This window comes from Dama dama, chromosome 20 (assembly GCF_033118175.1).
Source record: "Dama dama isolate Ldn47 chromosome 20, ASM3311817v1, whole genome shotgun sequence".
Taxonomy (NCBI): Eukaryota; Metazoa; Chordata; class Mammalia; order Artiodactyla; family Cervidae; genus Dama; species Dama dama.
The window spans coordinates 35207957-35222355 of NC_083700.1; the positions used below are offsets into that span (position 1 = coordinate 35207957).

Here is a 14399-nt window from a genome sequence, read left to right on the forward strand (position 1 = left end):
TTATCTGGATGGATTCCCAGGTATATAACTGGTTCATCAGGATGAGTGTGAGGGTGGAGGAGGATTTATATAGCTAAGGACTTTGTTCCATAATAATGGCTATCTTTTTTTTGGACATACTACATGACAGACCCTGGACAAAGCAAATGCATTATTTTATTTATTCTTACACTAATCCTTTGAGGTAGAGTTGTCATCACCAATTTACAAAGTAGGAAAATAAGATTCAGAGAAGTCAATTGTCCAAAATTGTGAGTCTAGAGAGTGGCAGAACTAAGATTCAAACTCAAATCCTGCTGTCCCCAGAAGTGTCTGTGTGAGGTAAAGACACCTATCCTAAGTACTCAGAAATGTTATGTGACTACAAGTATGTTTAAACCACAGAACAACAGGCTCCAGTCAGGGTGATCACTTTTTATCTGTTTAGATAATCATGTTTTCCTCATTTTCAATGCCAGGTATATTTTATTTTCTGTGAATTCATGTCCTTTGCTCTTTGGGGTCATTTCCTTACTGATTCAAATGATCTTTATTATAAAGTATGTGGAAATATAAGAAAGCATAACCAAGGAGTCATGATGAATTCCTCCTTCACCTTCAACTACCTTCACAAGCACAGTGCTGGGTTCTGTTGATTTTTCCTCCCAAACATGCCTTATGTTTTGAAAACATCCATTTCTTTCATCTTCACTTTCATCACCCACGCTAGGTCTTTTCAGCTTTCCCAACACACAGAGTTTTTTTCATCTTCTAGTCTTTGTGTACATTTCCCCTGTGCCCAGATCACTCTGCCCTAACTCTCTGCATGATTGCTTTTGCATCCTTCAGGCTCCAGTTTGAAAAGTATGTTCTCAGAGAGCTCTTCCCTGCCTATCTTATCTCAAGAAAGTTTTCCTTTCTTACATTCTTTTCCTATCTTTCATAGTACTTATCACCATTTATAACACAAAATATTCTAGATCTTTTGCATGCAATTAATGAATTAATATTTGTAAAGTGCTTAGAACAGTATAAGGCACATAAGTACTATGTAAGTGATGATTAAAAGAAAAAACTCCCACAATCCTCACAACCCTACTTGTGCTATTAATGTCACCTTTTTACAGAGGACAAACTGAGGAAGAGAGAAGTTAAACAACTTGTCCAAAGCTGCACAGCTAATAAGTAAGAGAGTCTAGCTACAAGCTAGGTTATACTTTTTATCAAAATCATAACTTTCAGAAATTATTTTGAGGAGCATAGATCAAGCACCAGTACATAATGTATTTGACATTTTATTCTTTAAAACATTTATAATTTCAAGTGAATTTTCTTCCCTTAGAAAGTAGGTGGAAGGTGGGGAAAAGAAGGCTGTCTTTAAACAAAAGATAAAGAATTTTCTTAAAATATTATGGCCCTTCTTTATCCCTAGGTAGAGGTTGCCAAACTACAGCTAGAAAGTCTAGGGAAAGCATGAGATATTTTTTTAAAATACTATACGTCTTTAAATCAAGTATGTTTTAAAATTTGTCATGAGAATTATCTTTAGAAAATCAACTGGCAAGAGTTTTCTAAATATTCCTAAAGCACAGCAAAGGTCCATTGTTTACAAATCAACAACAGTCTATGATGATTACATGGCTATGTCAATGGGAAAATTAGATAAAAAGACAGCGCTCACCTATAACAGGCGAGAAAAACAAGCAAAGGCTACTAGTAAACACCAACAGGAAGCTTCGGCAGATACTGGTTTGCTCAGTTTCAAAGAATTTTTTTTTGTTGTTCTTCTAAAATAGTTTCAGGATAAAATAACTTGTAGCAGCTGGTCATCAAATTCACATACACTCATGGAAGGCCCACATCACTAAGACTGACTATGAATAATACATCGGCTCTCAAGGGAGGATTGGGTTGGTCTGTTGCTCCTTCGCAGTGTTCTCCTTCTGCCATTTGACAATAGCAAGATAAAGCCAGACCGCCATGCGGAATGGTGTGTGGTTACAGTCACAGAAACTGCATTCACGAGCACTCCATATTTCTGAGATAGAGTTAGCGGATAAGGACTACCAGAGCATAATCAAATGCAATCATTGCAGTGGGAGCCTTGTATCACATTACCTTTGAAAATATTTTAATCAAGAAACACCGTACATTGGATACAAAATCCATGACTACCTGACCTATCCCAGGCATGGCCTGGGATATACTACTCCGAGATATCTCCTATTTGGTTTGGGTAAATAGAAATCTTGAGCTAGGCATAGAGAAAATTTGAAAATTAAAACAGAGTCAAACTAAGTATTTTTGAATGCTTTTAAAAGACAATGAAAAATGACAAGCTTAGATCACATCAGAGGCTCCTTATGTAGTCTTCAAAGCTGATTTCTTACAGTCAAAGGGACCCAGAAGCAGCAGACACGGCATGATTTTGAAGCTCAGACTTTGTTCTATTATTCAATTGCAGCCAACTTTCAACTATTGAGGAAAGAAGAAAGATGATTTAGAATAACCGGATTGCTCATCTGTATTGCAAGATCCTTCAAGCAGCTCACTACTTGATGTCCAGAGATCCCGGGATGGAGGTGAGTTTCTATTGCTACCGCTGTCATCTTATCGCTTCATGTTGACTGCAACATGTGTTGTTTGAAGACTTAGAAAGTATTGATTTATGGGTTCAAAGTATCATTGGATCTTGCACTTAAAGCTCCTAACTGTAATCTAGGCACATTCTTAACACACATACAGAGAAGAAAGAGGATTTTGGATTATTGCATCATTGCTTCCAACACTCAGCTCCTATTTTCATTCCAGTCAATAGGGTCGATCTTGGAAGAGTGGGGTTCAGGATCTGAGTGGTAAGTTCCTTAGTGGAAGGAGGCAGGGAAGTGTTGGTGGCAAGAAGGCCTGTTTTTCCTCAGCCTCTGGGCCAGATACACCCTGATAGAGGCTAGCAGAGGTCTAAACACAGAGGGTAATGGGGATGTGGCCCCACAGTTTTTCTTCAAAGATGAGAACAGTCCTCTGATATATAACATCGTGTGTAACATCAGTATTACCACTAAATGGGCCTGGTAAATAGAACAAACATCACCTACCAGCCAGAAACAATGATTCCCTGACCACCTTTGGACTCCATCACTAAGGAGTCTTGGTTTTTCCGTCTATAGACATTCTTAGTTGATTCCATCAGTTTAACAGTCATCCCAGCCATGGCTATCTTCTTCTCTTAAACTAGAGAGATTAGTGAGGTCAGGCCAGCACTTCGGCACCAAATTCAGACTTCATAATAAAGTAAACCATACAGGGAATAGATGTCAGCATAGTGAGCACTTTGCTGTTCATCCCTATTAGGGGATGACAGAGCTGTTTTCCTCAGGGCCAGGTCACTGTGAGATGCTGGCTGCTTTTGCTCAAAGTATTCACCCGGAGGGTGATTTGTGAGCTATTGCTGAGCACATAATGGTTAGGATAGTTGTAAAAGCAGCCATGGCCCCACTCAGGTTCGTCTGAACTCAGTAAATCAAACTGGGTTCTAGAGAAATGTTCTGTTGGGTTCTGATTGGAACCTCTTGGATACGCCTTTGGATTTTAAGACAGAGCTGAATACTGACGTGGGAAGATGTTCCACTTCCTCCCAGCTTCCTGTAAGGGGCCCTTTACAATTCTAAGTTTGTAGCTCGTCCTTTGGCAGAAAAAAATCCTTTTAAAATCTTGCAAGCAGACACAAAAATAATGGTAATAATAACAGAAGTTGTTTTCCTGTGTGTAATGGGAGAGTCTCCCAGGCTTCTAGCTTCTCTTGGTGGTTGCTCTTCTTTCTTTTCCTTAAGAGTCATAGCAAAAAATAAATTTTATCAGTTTAAGCAGAATGATATTTTAGAAACTAGGATCTGGCTAACAAAGGGTCTTTTCCAGCAAGAAGGGCTTGGAGCTCAGCAATGAGCACCTCAAGATACAAAGAAGGCATGAGGATGAGTTTGGGGGCCACAGTTTGGGTCATGAAAAGTCCTGCAAATCTTAGAATTCATCTTTTTTTTCTTTGTAGGCATTTAAAGATGCTCTCCCTCTCAAAAATTAGACAACTTAAAAAAATTGAAATATTTTGACATATAACAAGGTATAATTTTAAGGTATATGTTAATTTGATACATTTATATATTGTAATATGATTACCATTGTAGTGATAACTAGACCTCTATCATGTTATATAATTATCATTTATTTAGTGGTTGGAATAATTAAGTTCTAGTCTCTTAGAAAGTTTGATGATTATAATATTGCTGTCTGTATTTCTTATACTTTACTTTAGATCTCTAGGGCTTACTTATGACTTGTTGCAAGTTTGTACCCTTAAACAACATATGTCTTACCCCTCCATCTTCCACCCTTTGGTAATCACCATTCTACTCTTCATTTGTATGAATTTGGCCTTTTTTAGATTCCACATATAAGTTACATCATACGGTACTTGCCTTTTTCTGTCTGACTTATTTCACTTGGCATAATGTGCTCAAGGTCTGTTAATGTTATGGTAAATGGCAGGATGTCATTCTTTCTTATATACATGTGTGTGTGTGTGTGTGTGTGTGTGTGTATATATATATATATATATATATATATATATATATATATGCCATCTTCCACACATGAACCCTTATGTTCACAGCAGCACTATTCACAGTAATCAAGGCACAGAAACAGCCCAAATGACCACTGACAGATAAATGGATAAAGAAGATATGGTGAAGGAGGCAAGGATATACAATGGAAAAAAGACAACCTCTTTAACAAGTGGTGCTGGGAAAACTGGTCAACCACTTGTAAAAGAATGAAACTAGAACACCTTCTAACACCATACACAAAAATAAACTCAAAATGGATTAAAGATCTAAATGTAAGACCAGAAACTATAAAACTCCTAGAGGAGAACATAGGCAAAACACTCTCCGACATAAATCACAGCAGGATCCTCTATGACCCACCTCCCAGAATATTGGAAATAAAAGCAAAAATAAACAAATGGGACCTAATTAAACTTAAAAGCTTTTGCACAACAAAGGAAACTATAAGCAAGGTGAAAAGACAGCCTTCAGAATGGGAGAAAATAATAGCAAATGAAGAAACAGACTAAGGATTAATCTCAAAAATATACAAGCAACTCCTGCAGTTCAGTTCCAGAAAAACAAATGACCTAATCAAAAAATGGGCCAAAGAACTAAACAGACATTTCTCCAAAGAAGACATACAGATGGCTAACAAACACATGAAAAGATGCTCAACATCACTCATTATCAGAGAAATGCAAATCAAAACCACAATGAGGTACCATTACACACCAGTCAGGATGGCTGCTATCCAAAAGTCTACAAGCAATAAATGCTGGAGAGGGTGTGGAGAAAAGGGAACCCTCTTACACTGCTGGTGGGAATGCAAACTAGTATAGCCACTATGGAGAACAGTGTGGAGATTCCTTAAAAAACTGGAAATAGAACTGCCATATGACCCAGCAATCCCACTCCTGGGCATACACACCGAGGAAACCAGATCTGAAAGAGACACGTGCACCCCAATGTTCATCGCAGCACTGTTTATAATAGCCAGGACATGGAAGCAACCTAGATGCCCATCAGCAGATGAATGGATAAGGAAGCTGTGGTACATATACACCATGGAATATTACTCAGCCATTAAAAAGAATTCATTTGAATCAGTTCTAATGAGATGGATGAAACTGGAGCCCATTATACAGAGTGAAGTAAGCCAGAAAGATAAAGACCAATACAGTATACTAACACATATATATGGAATTTAAACAGATGGTAATGATAACCCTATATGCAAAACAGAAAAAGAGACACAGATGTACAGAACAGACTTTTGGACTCTGTGGGAGAAGGCGAGGGTGGGATGTTCTGAAAGAATAGCATTGAAATAAGTATACTGTCAAGGGTGAAATAGATCACCAGCCCAGGTTGGAGGCATGAGAGAAGTGCTCAGGGCTGGTGCACTGGGAAGACCCAGAGGGATCAGATGGGGAGGGAGGCGGGAGGGGGGATCGGGATGGGGAACACATGTAAATCCATGGCTGATTCATGTCAATGTATGGCAAAAGCCACTACAATATTGTAAAGTAATTAGCCTCCAACTAATAAAAATAAATGAAAAAAAAAAAAGATATGGTGTGTATATAGAGTGGAATACTGCTCAGCCATAAATGAAATAATGCTATTTGCAGCAACCTGGTTGGCCCTAGAGATGATCATACTAAGTAAGTCAGAAAGAGAAAGATATCATATAATATCACTTATATGTGGAATCTAAAATATGACACAAATTAACTTATTTATGAAACAGAAACAGACTCACCGACTTAGAGAACAGACTTGTGGTTGCCAAGGGGAGTTGGGGAAGGGAAGGAGGGGGAATCTGAGATTGGCATGTGCAAACTATCACACCCAGAATGGATAAACTTTGTTGTTGTTCAGTCACTAAGTCATGTCTGACTCTGTGACACCATGGACTGTAGCCCGCCAGGCTCCTCTGTCCATGGGATTTCCCAGCAAGAATACTGGAGTGGGGTGTTATTTCCTTCTCTGGGGGATCTTCCTGACCCAGGGATCAAACCTGTGTCTCCTGCATTGGCAGGCAGATTCTTTACCACTGAGTTATCAGGGTAACTTAGTCAATGCTTTATCTAAAATTATTTTGTAATAGTTTTCACCATCAAACAATAAATTCATTTACAGGTAGAGTTTTTTAAAGTATTTTTGAGACTCCTATAGAGGTCATGTCTCATATATGCCATTTCTTCCTTTATCCTGCCAATATGCCACAGATAAAGAGTACCTAGCTTTCTGTACGGGGCATTCTTCAGCACTCCAACACTGAGACTGGGTCTGTTTTTCATTTTTAAACTACCCTTATTGATTGCTCACTCTGTGCCAAACACTATGTCAGAACTTTATATACCTTATCTCACGTTCATCTAACAATCCTGTGAACTAGGTATTATTATTCTTATTTTTCAGAAGAGGAAACTAAAACTCAGAAAAGTGAAGAAACTTGCCTGATGGCATAGAGCTAATGAGTAGAGAAGACAGAATTCAAATCCTGGTCTCCCAACCCCTACTTTCCCTCCATGCTTTTGACCTTCCTGGGAAACATCTCCCTTGTTCTTCAAGTTCAGTTGCAGTAGCCTGTGATTCTATTCATACATCTCACTTTACAGTAAATGTTAGACTGCTAAAGTAATCCTGCAGTGATGATGGTGGTTCTTTTTCTTTCTGTTTCTCTCGTTAAACAAAATACGTTTATTTGAATTCTCTAAAAATTGACACCTATCTATAAATTCAGATTTTTGTACAATGTTTTATAGATATCTTTACCACATTTTAGTTTTAGTCCTTTTTTTCCCCCTCAGAAAATTTAGCTCTCTTCTTTTGGCCAAACATATTCCTTTAGATTTTTAGGTTATATAATAAAGGACAAGTTATAGACTCACAAAAATTTAGCTGGGGGAGAAGACCTCAGAGATCTGCTTCTCCAACCCCATCATTATATGGGCAAGGGAGTCCGGCCAGTGGTTGTGGTCTCTTGGTTGACTCAGAGGTTCAGTTACTCCAGCTAAAACTGGAGGCAATTTGACTACTTCTATAAAGTTGTCCCAAAAGTTTATAAATCAAGAAGAGATATTTAAATGGATGCTTTCAGTTTTATTTAAAAGAATACAGTGAAAGTGTTAGTCACTCAGTTGTGTCTGACTCTTCATGACCCCATGGACTGTAGCCCTCCAGGCTCCTCTGTCCATGCAATTCTCCAGGCAAGAACACTGGAGTGGGGGCTTCCCTGATGGTCCAGTGGTTAAGAATCTACCTTGCAATGCAAAGGACATTGGTTTGATACCAGGTCTGGAAGATCCCACATGCCACACACAACTTAGCCCATCCGCCACAACAACTGAGCCTGCTGGCTGCATGAAGCCCATGTGCCCTAGAGCCTGTGCTCCGCCACGAGAGAGGCCACCACAATAAGAAGCCCACACACCACAATGAAGAGAAGACCTTGCTCACCACAGCTAGAGAAAGCCCGCATATCAGTAAAGACTCACCACAGCCAACAAATAGATTAAAAAAAGAGAGAATACTGGAGTGGGTAGCCAATCCCTTCTCCAGAGGATCTTCCCGACCCAGGGATTGAATCCAGGTCTCCTGCACTGCAGGCAGATTTTTTACCATATGAGCTACTAGGGAAGCTCCCCAAAAGAATAAGAGACTCATACCAAATGGCAGCTGGTTTTGCTCTGAACATTTTCAGGAGGATCCCTAAGACGTGCGACTACCACCAGACTGTGGCAGCTTGACAGGACTGCTCAGACTCTTCTTCGTTGCTGTTGACTTACAAATTTATTTTAGCTTCAGGCATGCAACATAGTAATTCAATATTTTTACACATTATATTCCATTTAAAGTTATAATACATTGGCTCTATTCACTGTGCTGTATAACAGATCCTTGTAACTTATTTATTTTATACACAGTAGTTGGTGAATCTTAATCCTCACTGCAAATTTGACCCTTTCCCTTTCTCTCTTCTTACTGATAATCACTAGATTGTTTTCTATATATGTGAGTCTGTTTCTGTTTTGTTTCATTTTTTAGATTCTACACATAAATGATAACATATCTTTGATATCTTTGACTTATTTCATTAAACACAATAAACTCTATGTCCGTCCATGTTGTTGAAAAAAGGAGAATATAACTTTTACGGCTGACTAATATTCCACCGTGTATTGTGTGTGTCAGTCACTTGGTCGTGTCCGACTCTTTGTTAGCCCATGAACTATATAGTCCACCAGGCTCCTCTGTCCATGGAATTCTTCAGGCAAGAATACTAGAGCGGGTTACCATTCCCTTCTCCGGGGGATCTTCCTGACCCAGGGATTGAACCTGGGTCTCCTGTATTGTAGGCAGATTTGTTAACTGTCTGAGCCTATATATATGTATCTATAGATCTATCTATCTATCTATATACACACACATCTATATGTATATATATACAGATCTATATATATATATATACACATCGCATCTCATTATCTATTCCTTTGTTGACACCTGGGTTGCTTTCATATCTTGGTTCTTGTAAATAATGCTGCTATGAAGTTTAGGGTTCATTTATCTTTTTGAATTGATATTTTATTTTCAGATATATACCCCAAAGTGGAATTGCTGGATCATATGGTAGTTATATTTATAGGTTTTTGAGGAACCTCCATACAGTTTTCCATAGTGACTATACCAATTTACATTCCCACTTGTGGCACAAAGGTGAAGTGTTCTCCACATCCTTGTCAACACTGGCTATTTGCAGACTTTTAAAAAAAAAGCTTTTTATTTTATATTGAAGTATAGCTGATTGACAATGTTGTGATAGTTTCAGGTGGACAGCAGAGGGACTCAGCCGTCCACATACATGTATCTGGTCTCCCCCAAACCCCCCTCCCATCCAGGCTGCCACAGAACACTGGGCAGAGTTCCCTGCGCTACACAGTAGGGCCTTGTTGGTTATCCATTTAAAATATAGCAGTGCATACAAGTCAATCCTAAAGTCCCTAACTATCCCTTCCCCCACTTCTTCCTCTCCGGCAACCATAAGTTCATTCTCAGAGCAAGGCATCCTCTTGAACTGGGTTCTGTCTGGATTCTAATCGGAAGAGGAATGCTTGCAGGCAGACCAGCCTCCAGGTGTTCAAAATACGTTTTAGTTCCTTGTTCATATTTCTGTCAAGTCATTCTCTGCCTTTCGCCAACATACGAGGGAAAACCAGAAGAATGGGACCAGAATGTCTAGGGGGAGATAGATGAAAAGCACTAAAGCAGAGAAAGTCGGTAGTTTGTTTGAGCTGATCCAGCTCTCAGTTCCATACACAGAGGCTTATCCGTGGTATGTGGACAAGGGACAGCCATGGTACTTAAAAAAAAAAAAATCAATCCCTTACTTGCATCCCAAGCTGCTATTTTGGGAGCACAAATTTCAAATAGTACTTCCCAAGAGAAGTTGATAAACATTTGGTCATTAACTGGAAACCAATGTCTCCCTCAAAGTTTAATGAACAAAATATTAAGTAGCCCCCCCTTTCTAATTCCTTGCTTATATACCATCAATTATGTTAATATAATATTTAGGATCAGTTCCTCTTGGCAGAGCTTTCTGCCTTAACGTTTATAACTGCATTTCTCTAAATGGAAAACACCCACTTTGATCTGGCATAGATGCCTGGATAAGCATACCATACATACATTATATAAATTATATTTAACAATGATGTTCTTTTCATTTTGCACAGATGAGGACACACAGTGAAGACAATTAATGAAAACCAGAAGATCTATTGCTATAATTAAGGACATCAAGATCAGGAGCAACTGATAAAGGAGGTCAGGCTGCACACACATGGACAAAGCCTATTTCCTGGAAGACACAACTTCTAAGCAACAGGAGGATTTGCCTTATGATGATGGTTTCTCCCAAGTTAAGATATACCATGGTTATAATCTTACCTCAAGATATGACATCCCTGATGTTTCAAATCAAATGAATTTAACAGAAGATGAGTCTCAAGAAAAGGCTACATATAAAGAGACTTGCCAAGAGGCAGATATGACCATGACTTTGGATAAAACGACTGAAAATGCTGTCAGCAAAACATGTGATAAAGAGAATCAATGCACCATAAATCTTCCTATTCCAGCTAATCAGGAAGACACTTCAAAGTCAAATATTTCTGATGTTTTACTCCATCACCTTTGCAAAGAATTCTCCAAAGATCAAGGCATTGATTGTGAAACTCTCCCAGAGATCTCTAATAATGACAGTTTTGATGAAGCTATTATTAAAAATATTATTGTGTGGCATGTTAAGAATTCTTGGCCAACAGAACAATCCTCAGAACTCACTGACCAACTCAACTCCAAAAGGGATGATGAAAATAGCAATAAGCCCAGTTGTTCTCTGACCATGACAGAGGAAAACACCTCCGATTCAGATGAGTTAGTGGCTGCTGGAGAAAGCAACCATGAGGAAAATTCAAATTTTCTAACTAAAATCAAGAGTCTACATGATAAACAAAAAAGTTGCCTATGGCAGATACCTCAGAAACAGGCTGAAAAAGTAAGCTCTGGCAACAAGTTCAAATATGGCCATAGTCAAGTTTATTACTGGTTCTCTGATTTCTCTAAGGTTGCTCCCAAAGTGGAAATTCCTAAAAATAACATAATTGACAAACCACTTATAACAGATCCACAAGCCAGCTTTTCTCCTAAATTGAGAGAGAAGTCAGCTGTTGTGCAAGGTATTTCAGAAATCACATCTAGATCAAATTATGTTGAAAAACAAGAGCAGACATGGGAAACTACTGAACCTTCACAACAGGTGGAGGTAAGTGAAAGCAGTCTTCAGAAAACACACCCCCAGGACCGCTGCTCATCCATATGAGTGTGGGTCTTCAGAAGGTGCATAGAACTAAGTTGTAGTTCTGAGGTTCTGAATTCTAGTTCTAGTCCAGTGCCCTGACCTCTCAGGAGCTCAGTAGTTGTCCTCATGAGAAGAATCTGGAACTGAACTAACAATAACACAGAATAAAATCCAAATTCTTCAACCTGGAATTTGCATTTCCCCATTTTTCCTGTCATCCTAGCCTTCTGAACTCAGCTCCCCTCCCCCAGGAATCATCCTCAGTTAGTGGGCTGGGCCCACCCTCTCTGAGCTCCTGCCTTGCCAGGAACATCCCACCTCTGCTAATCAAACCTCTGCTCATTTTCATGGTCTCCTTCAACTCCACACTGGCCATGAGACTTTTCAGAATCCCACAGCCAGTCTTTTCCATCCGTGTTTGTTAAGTATTCTGTCAGAGCTTATCTCAGCCTGCTTGCCTCATTACAATTTCTAAACATCTGTTCCTTCTACTAGATTTTAAGGCTCTGGAGGCAGCTACCTTGTCTTCATTGTCTTCATCTTTCCATCACCCAAGTTCCCCCAGAGGAGGGGAACTGGCCAGGTTCCCCTGGCCAGGTGTTTGAATATATTATGCCCTTGGTTATGAATGCTAACTTGAATTATGATCTTTAATAACACATTTCAAGATTGTTATACTGGTAACTATTTAGTACAACATTTTGTTAACATTTAATTTATACTTTTTCCCCTTTCCCCATCTTTCCATCCTTCCACCCACCTTCCCAAATGCTGAGGCTGAGGATCTCATTGACTATTTGAGGTTCTGTAGTTAAATAAGTTCACATTAATGATCAAAGTAAACACTTTAGCTCTCCAGCACTTTGCTAGGACTGTATGATTTTTCTTTTGAGCAGTCTATTAAGGGCACCCTGCCTGATCACTCCCCACCTGTTTCCATTTCCACCCCTTTATCCACCTTTTCTTTTAACTGAAACTTCTGGGGAATTTGAATAGAACCTCCCCTACCCCTTGCAACACACAACCACCACCTGGAGTTAGCAGCCCATTCGGCCTTGACCGGGATGCTTCTCTCAGTCTTGGAGAAATCTGTACCCCTGTGACATTGGGAAGTCTCCACATTCCTCATTCTGCTTGCAGAAGAACGTTCTTGGGTGGGCACAGTTCTCTTCCCACAGTGCCCTGTGGGAAGTAGAGGCAAAATGAATAGCAAGTTCATCTGTCTCTGGTAATGGGAGTCTGAAGTGGGTCGTCTGCTTTTGTCTTGTTCTGTCCATTCAGGTTGGAGAACTGGACTCTAGTTTCCATAGCCATCACATACCCGAGATATTCCTAATAACCACAGTCTAGTTTGACCTCAACATTGGCTCTCAGCCTCTAGTGTGTTTGTGAGCTCTGTGTGTTGGGAACAATGGGAAGACGATCAAGGTGAATCACTCTGGAATTTGAAATCTTATCCAGTTAGCCTGTGGTGAGTAGAAAAGGGAATGTCCTGTGTGAAGTCACTATCTTGCTCCCAGACACTAGCCACCATGTATCTATCTGGTGTTAGTGAGAGCACTAGCAACAGAGTCAGTGATGAGACCAACAGAGATCCCTGCCCTGGGAGTCTGTGGTCGAACTGTAGGAGAAGGGTTTGAGTATTCCATATAATAGTATCAAACATGGTAACAGTAACAGCTAACATATACTGAATATTTTCCATGTGCCAGATACTATGGTAACATTTAATTCTCATCATGACACTATGAAATAGCTTATGTTACTATCCCCATTTTATTGCTGAGAAATTTGAGGTTTATAGCAATAATGTAACTGCTCTGGATCACTTGGCAGATAAGTGTCAGAGTGGAATTCAACCTTGGCATCAGGGCCTCAGCTCTTGACATAATGCTGGGTGGCCTCCATGATGACCAGAACACTTTGGGTCATCCTGCATAATGGTGTCGTTGGTTAATATCAACAGTAATGTTTTCTTATCCTTTCATTGTGCAGATGGAGCCCACAGTACATATCCACCAAGAACATCTCGCAGGTACTAGCATTTTTAAACCTCTTTGACTTAGATACACCTTTTGAAAAGAGATTTTTTTTAACAGCAAATGGTGGTGATTGCCACAGACTTCTGTTTTCGGTACTTAACAAAACTGCAATGCAGTTGAGATGAATGGTAGCCAAAATTTATTCTTTTTTATGTAGGAATAGAATCTGAGCCGAATCTCTCTAAGTTGCCATCAACTTCTAAGGAAGACCCTTCCTTGAGTTCTTCTTACATATTTCAAAAGATATCCCAGGGGAAGGAGATGTGTCAGAAGTTAAAAGAACAGACTGATCAACTGAAGGCTAAAGTAACACTTTTTTTTTTAAGTAATACTTTTAAAGCTTATTATGAAAAATAGAAGTAACCAAATTCAAATATAAGACATCAGGCCCTTAATAAAATATTGCATTTTTTTCACTGCAGGTACAAGAATTTTCCAAACGCATAGCACAGGATTCTCCCTATCATTTTCAACACAGAAGGCTGGTAATGAATTTTATCATGGGAAAATATGACACAAATGACTTTATAGCATCATATTTTCTGTACATTGGTGGGGGTAGAAATGTTCTGGCAAGAAAAGCTTTGCTGAAGATTTAGCTATCTTTGTCTTACAAGGACGAAGACAGAGTAGAGCTTTCTGTTTCAACATATATTTAGCCCTTTTTCCTTCTCAGGGGGATCTGTATGGCTGTTTTTCCTCAGCAGTCATCCCATAATAAATCGGAAACCATGGTAGGTTCAAGAAAACAATATGTCAGCTATTGTAAAGGGCAAGCACAACCAGATTTGATGGGCCTGGGGGACACAGGCTATAAAAATTGCCAGTATCTGTAAACTCAATGTATAAAACTTGAAAACCCTAAAAGTCAATCTTGAATACATACTTTTCAGATCAAAATCT

The 14399-nt window shown here is 39.2% G+C and overlaps 1 protein-coding gene across 1 annotated transcript in view; it reads left to right on the forward strand.

Moving 5' to 3' along the window:
* The first annotated feature begins 2441 nt into the window (after positions 1-2441).
* Positions 2442-14399, forward strand: part of AKNAD1 (AKNA domain containing 1) — a 50465-nt gene continuing 38507 nt past the window's right edge. Inside the window, exons 1-5 of the mRNA XM_061119967.1 lie at positions 2442-2561; positions 10328-11418; positions 13450-13489; positions 13654-13802; positions 13919-13981. Of these exons, the coding sequence (XP_060975950.1) occupies positions 10435-11418; positions 13450-13489; positions 13654-13802; positions 13919-13981 (1236 nt within the window). The 5' untranslated portion in view covers positions 2442-2561; positions 10328-10434. The remainder of the gene's footprint in view (positions 2562-10327; positions 11419-13449; positions 13490-13653; positions 13803-13918; positions 13982-14399) is intronic.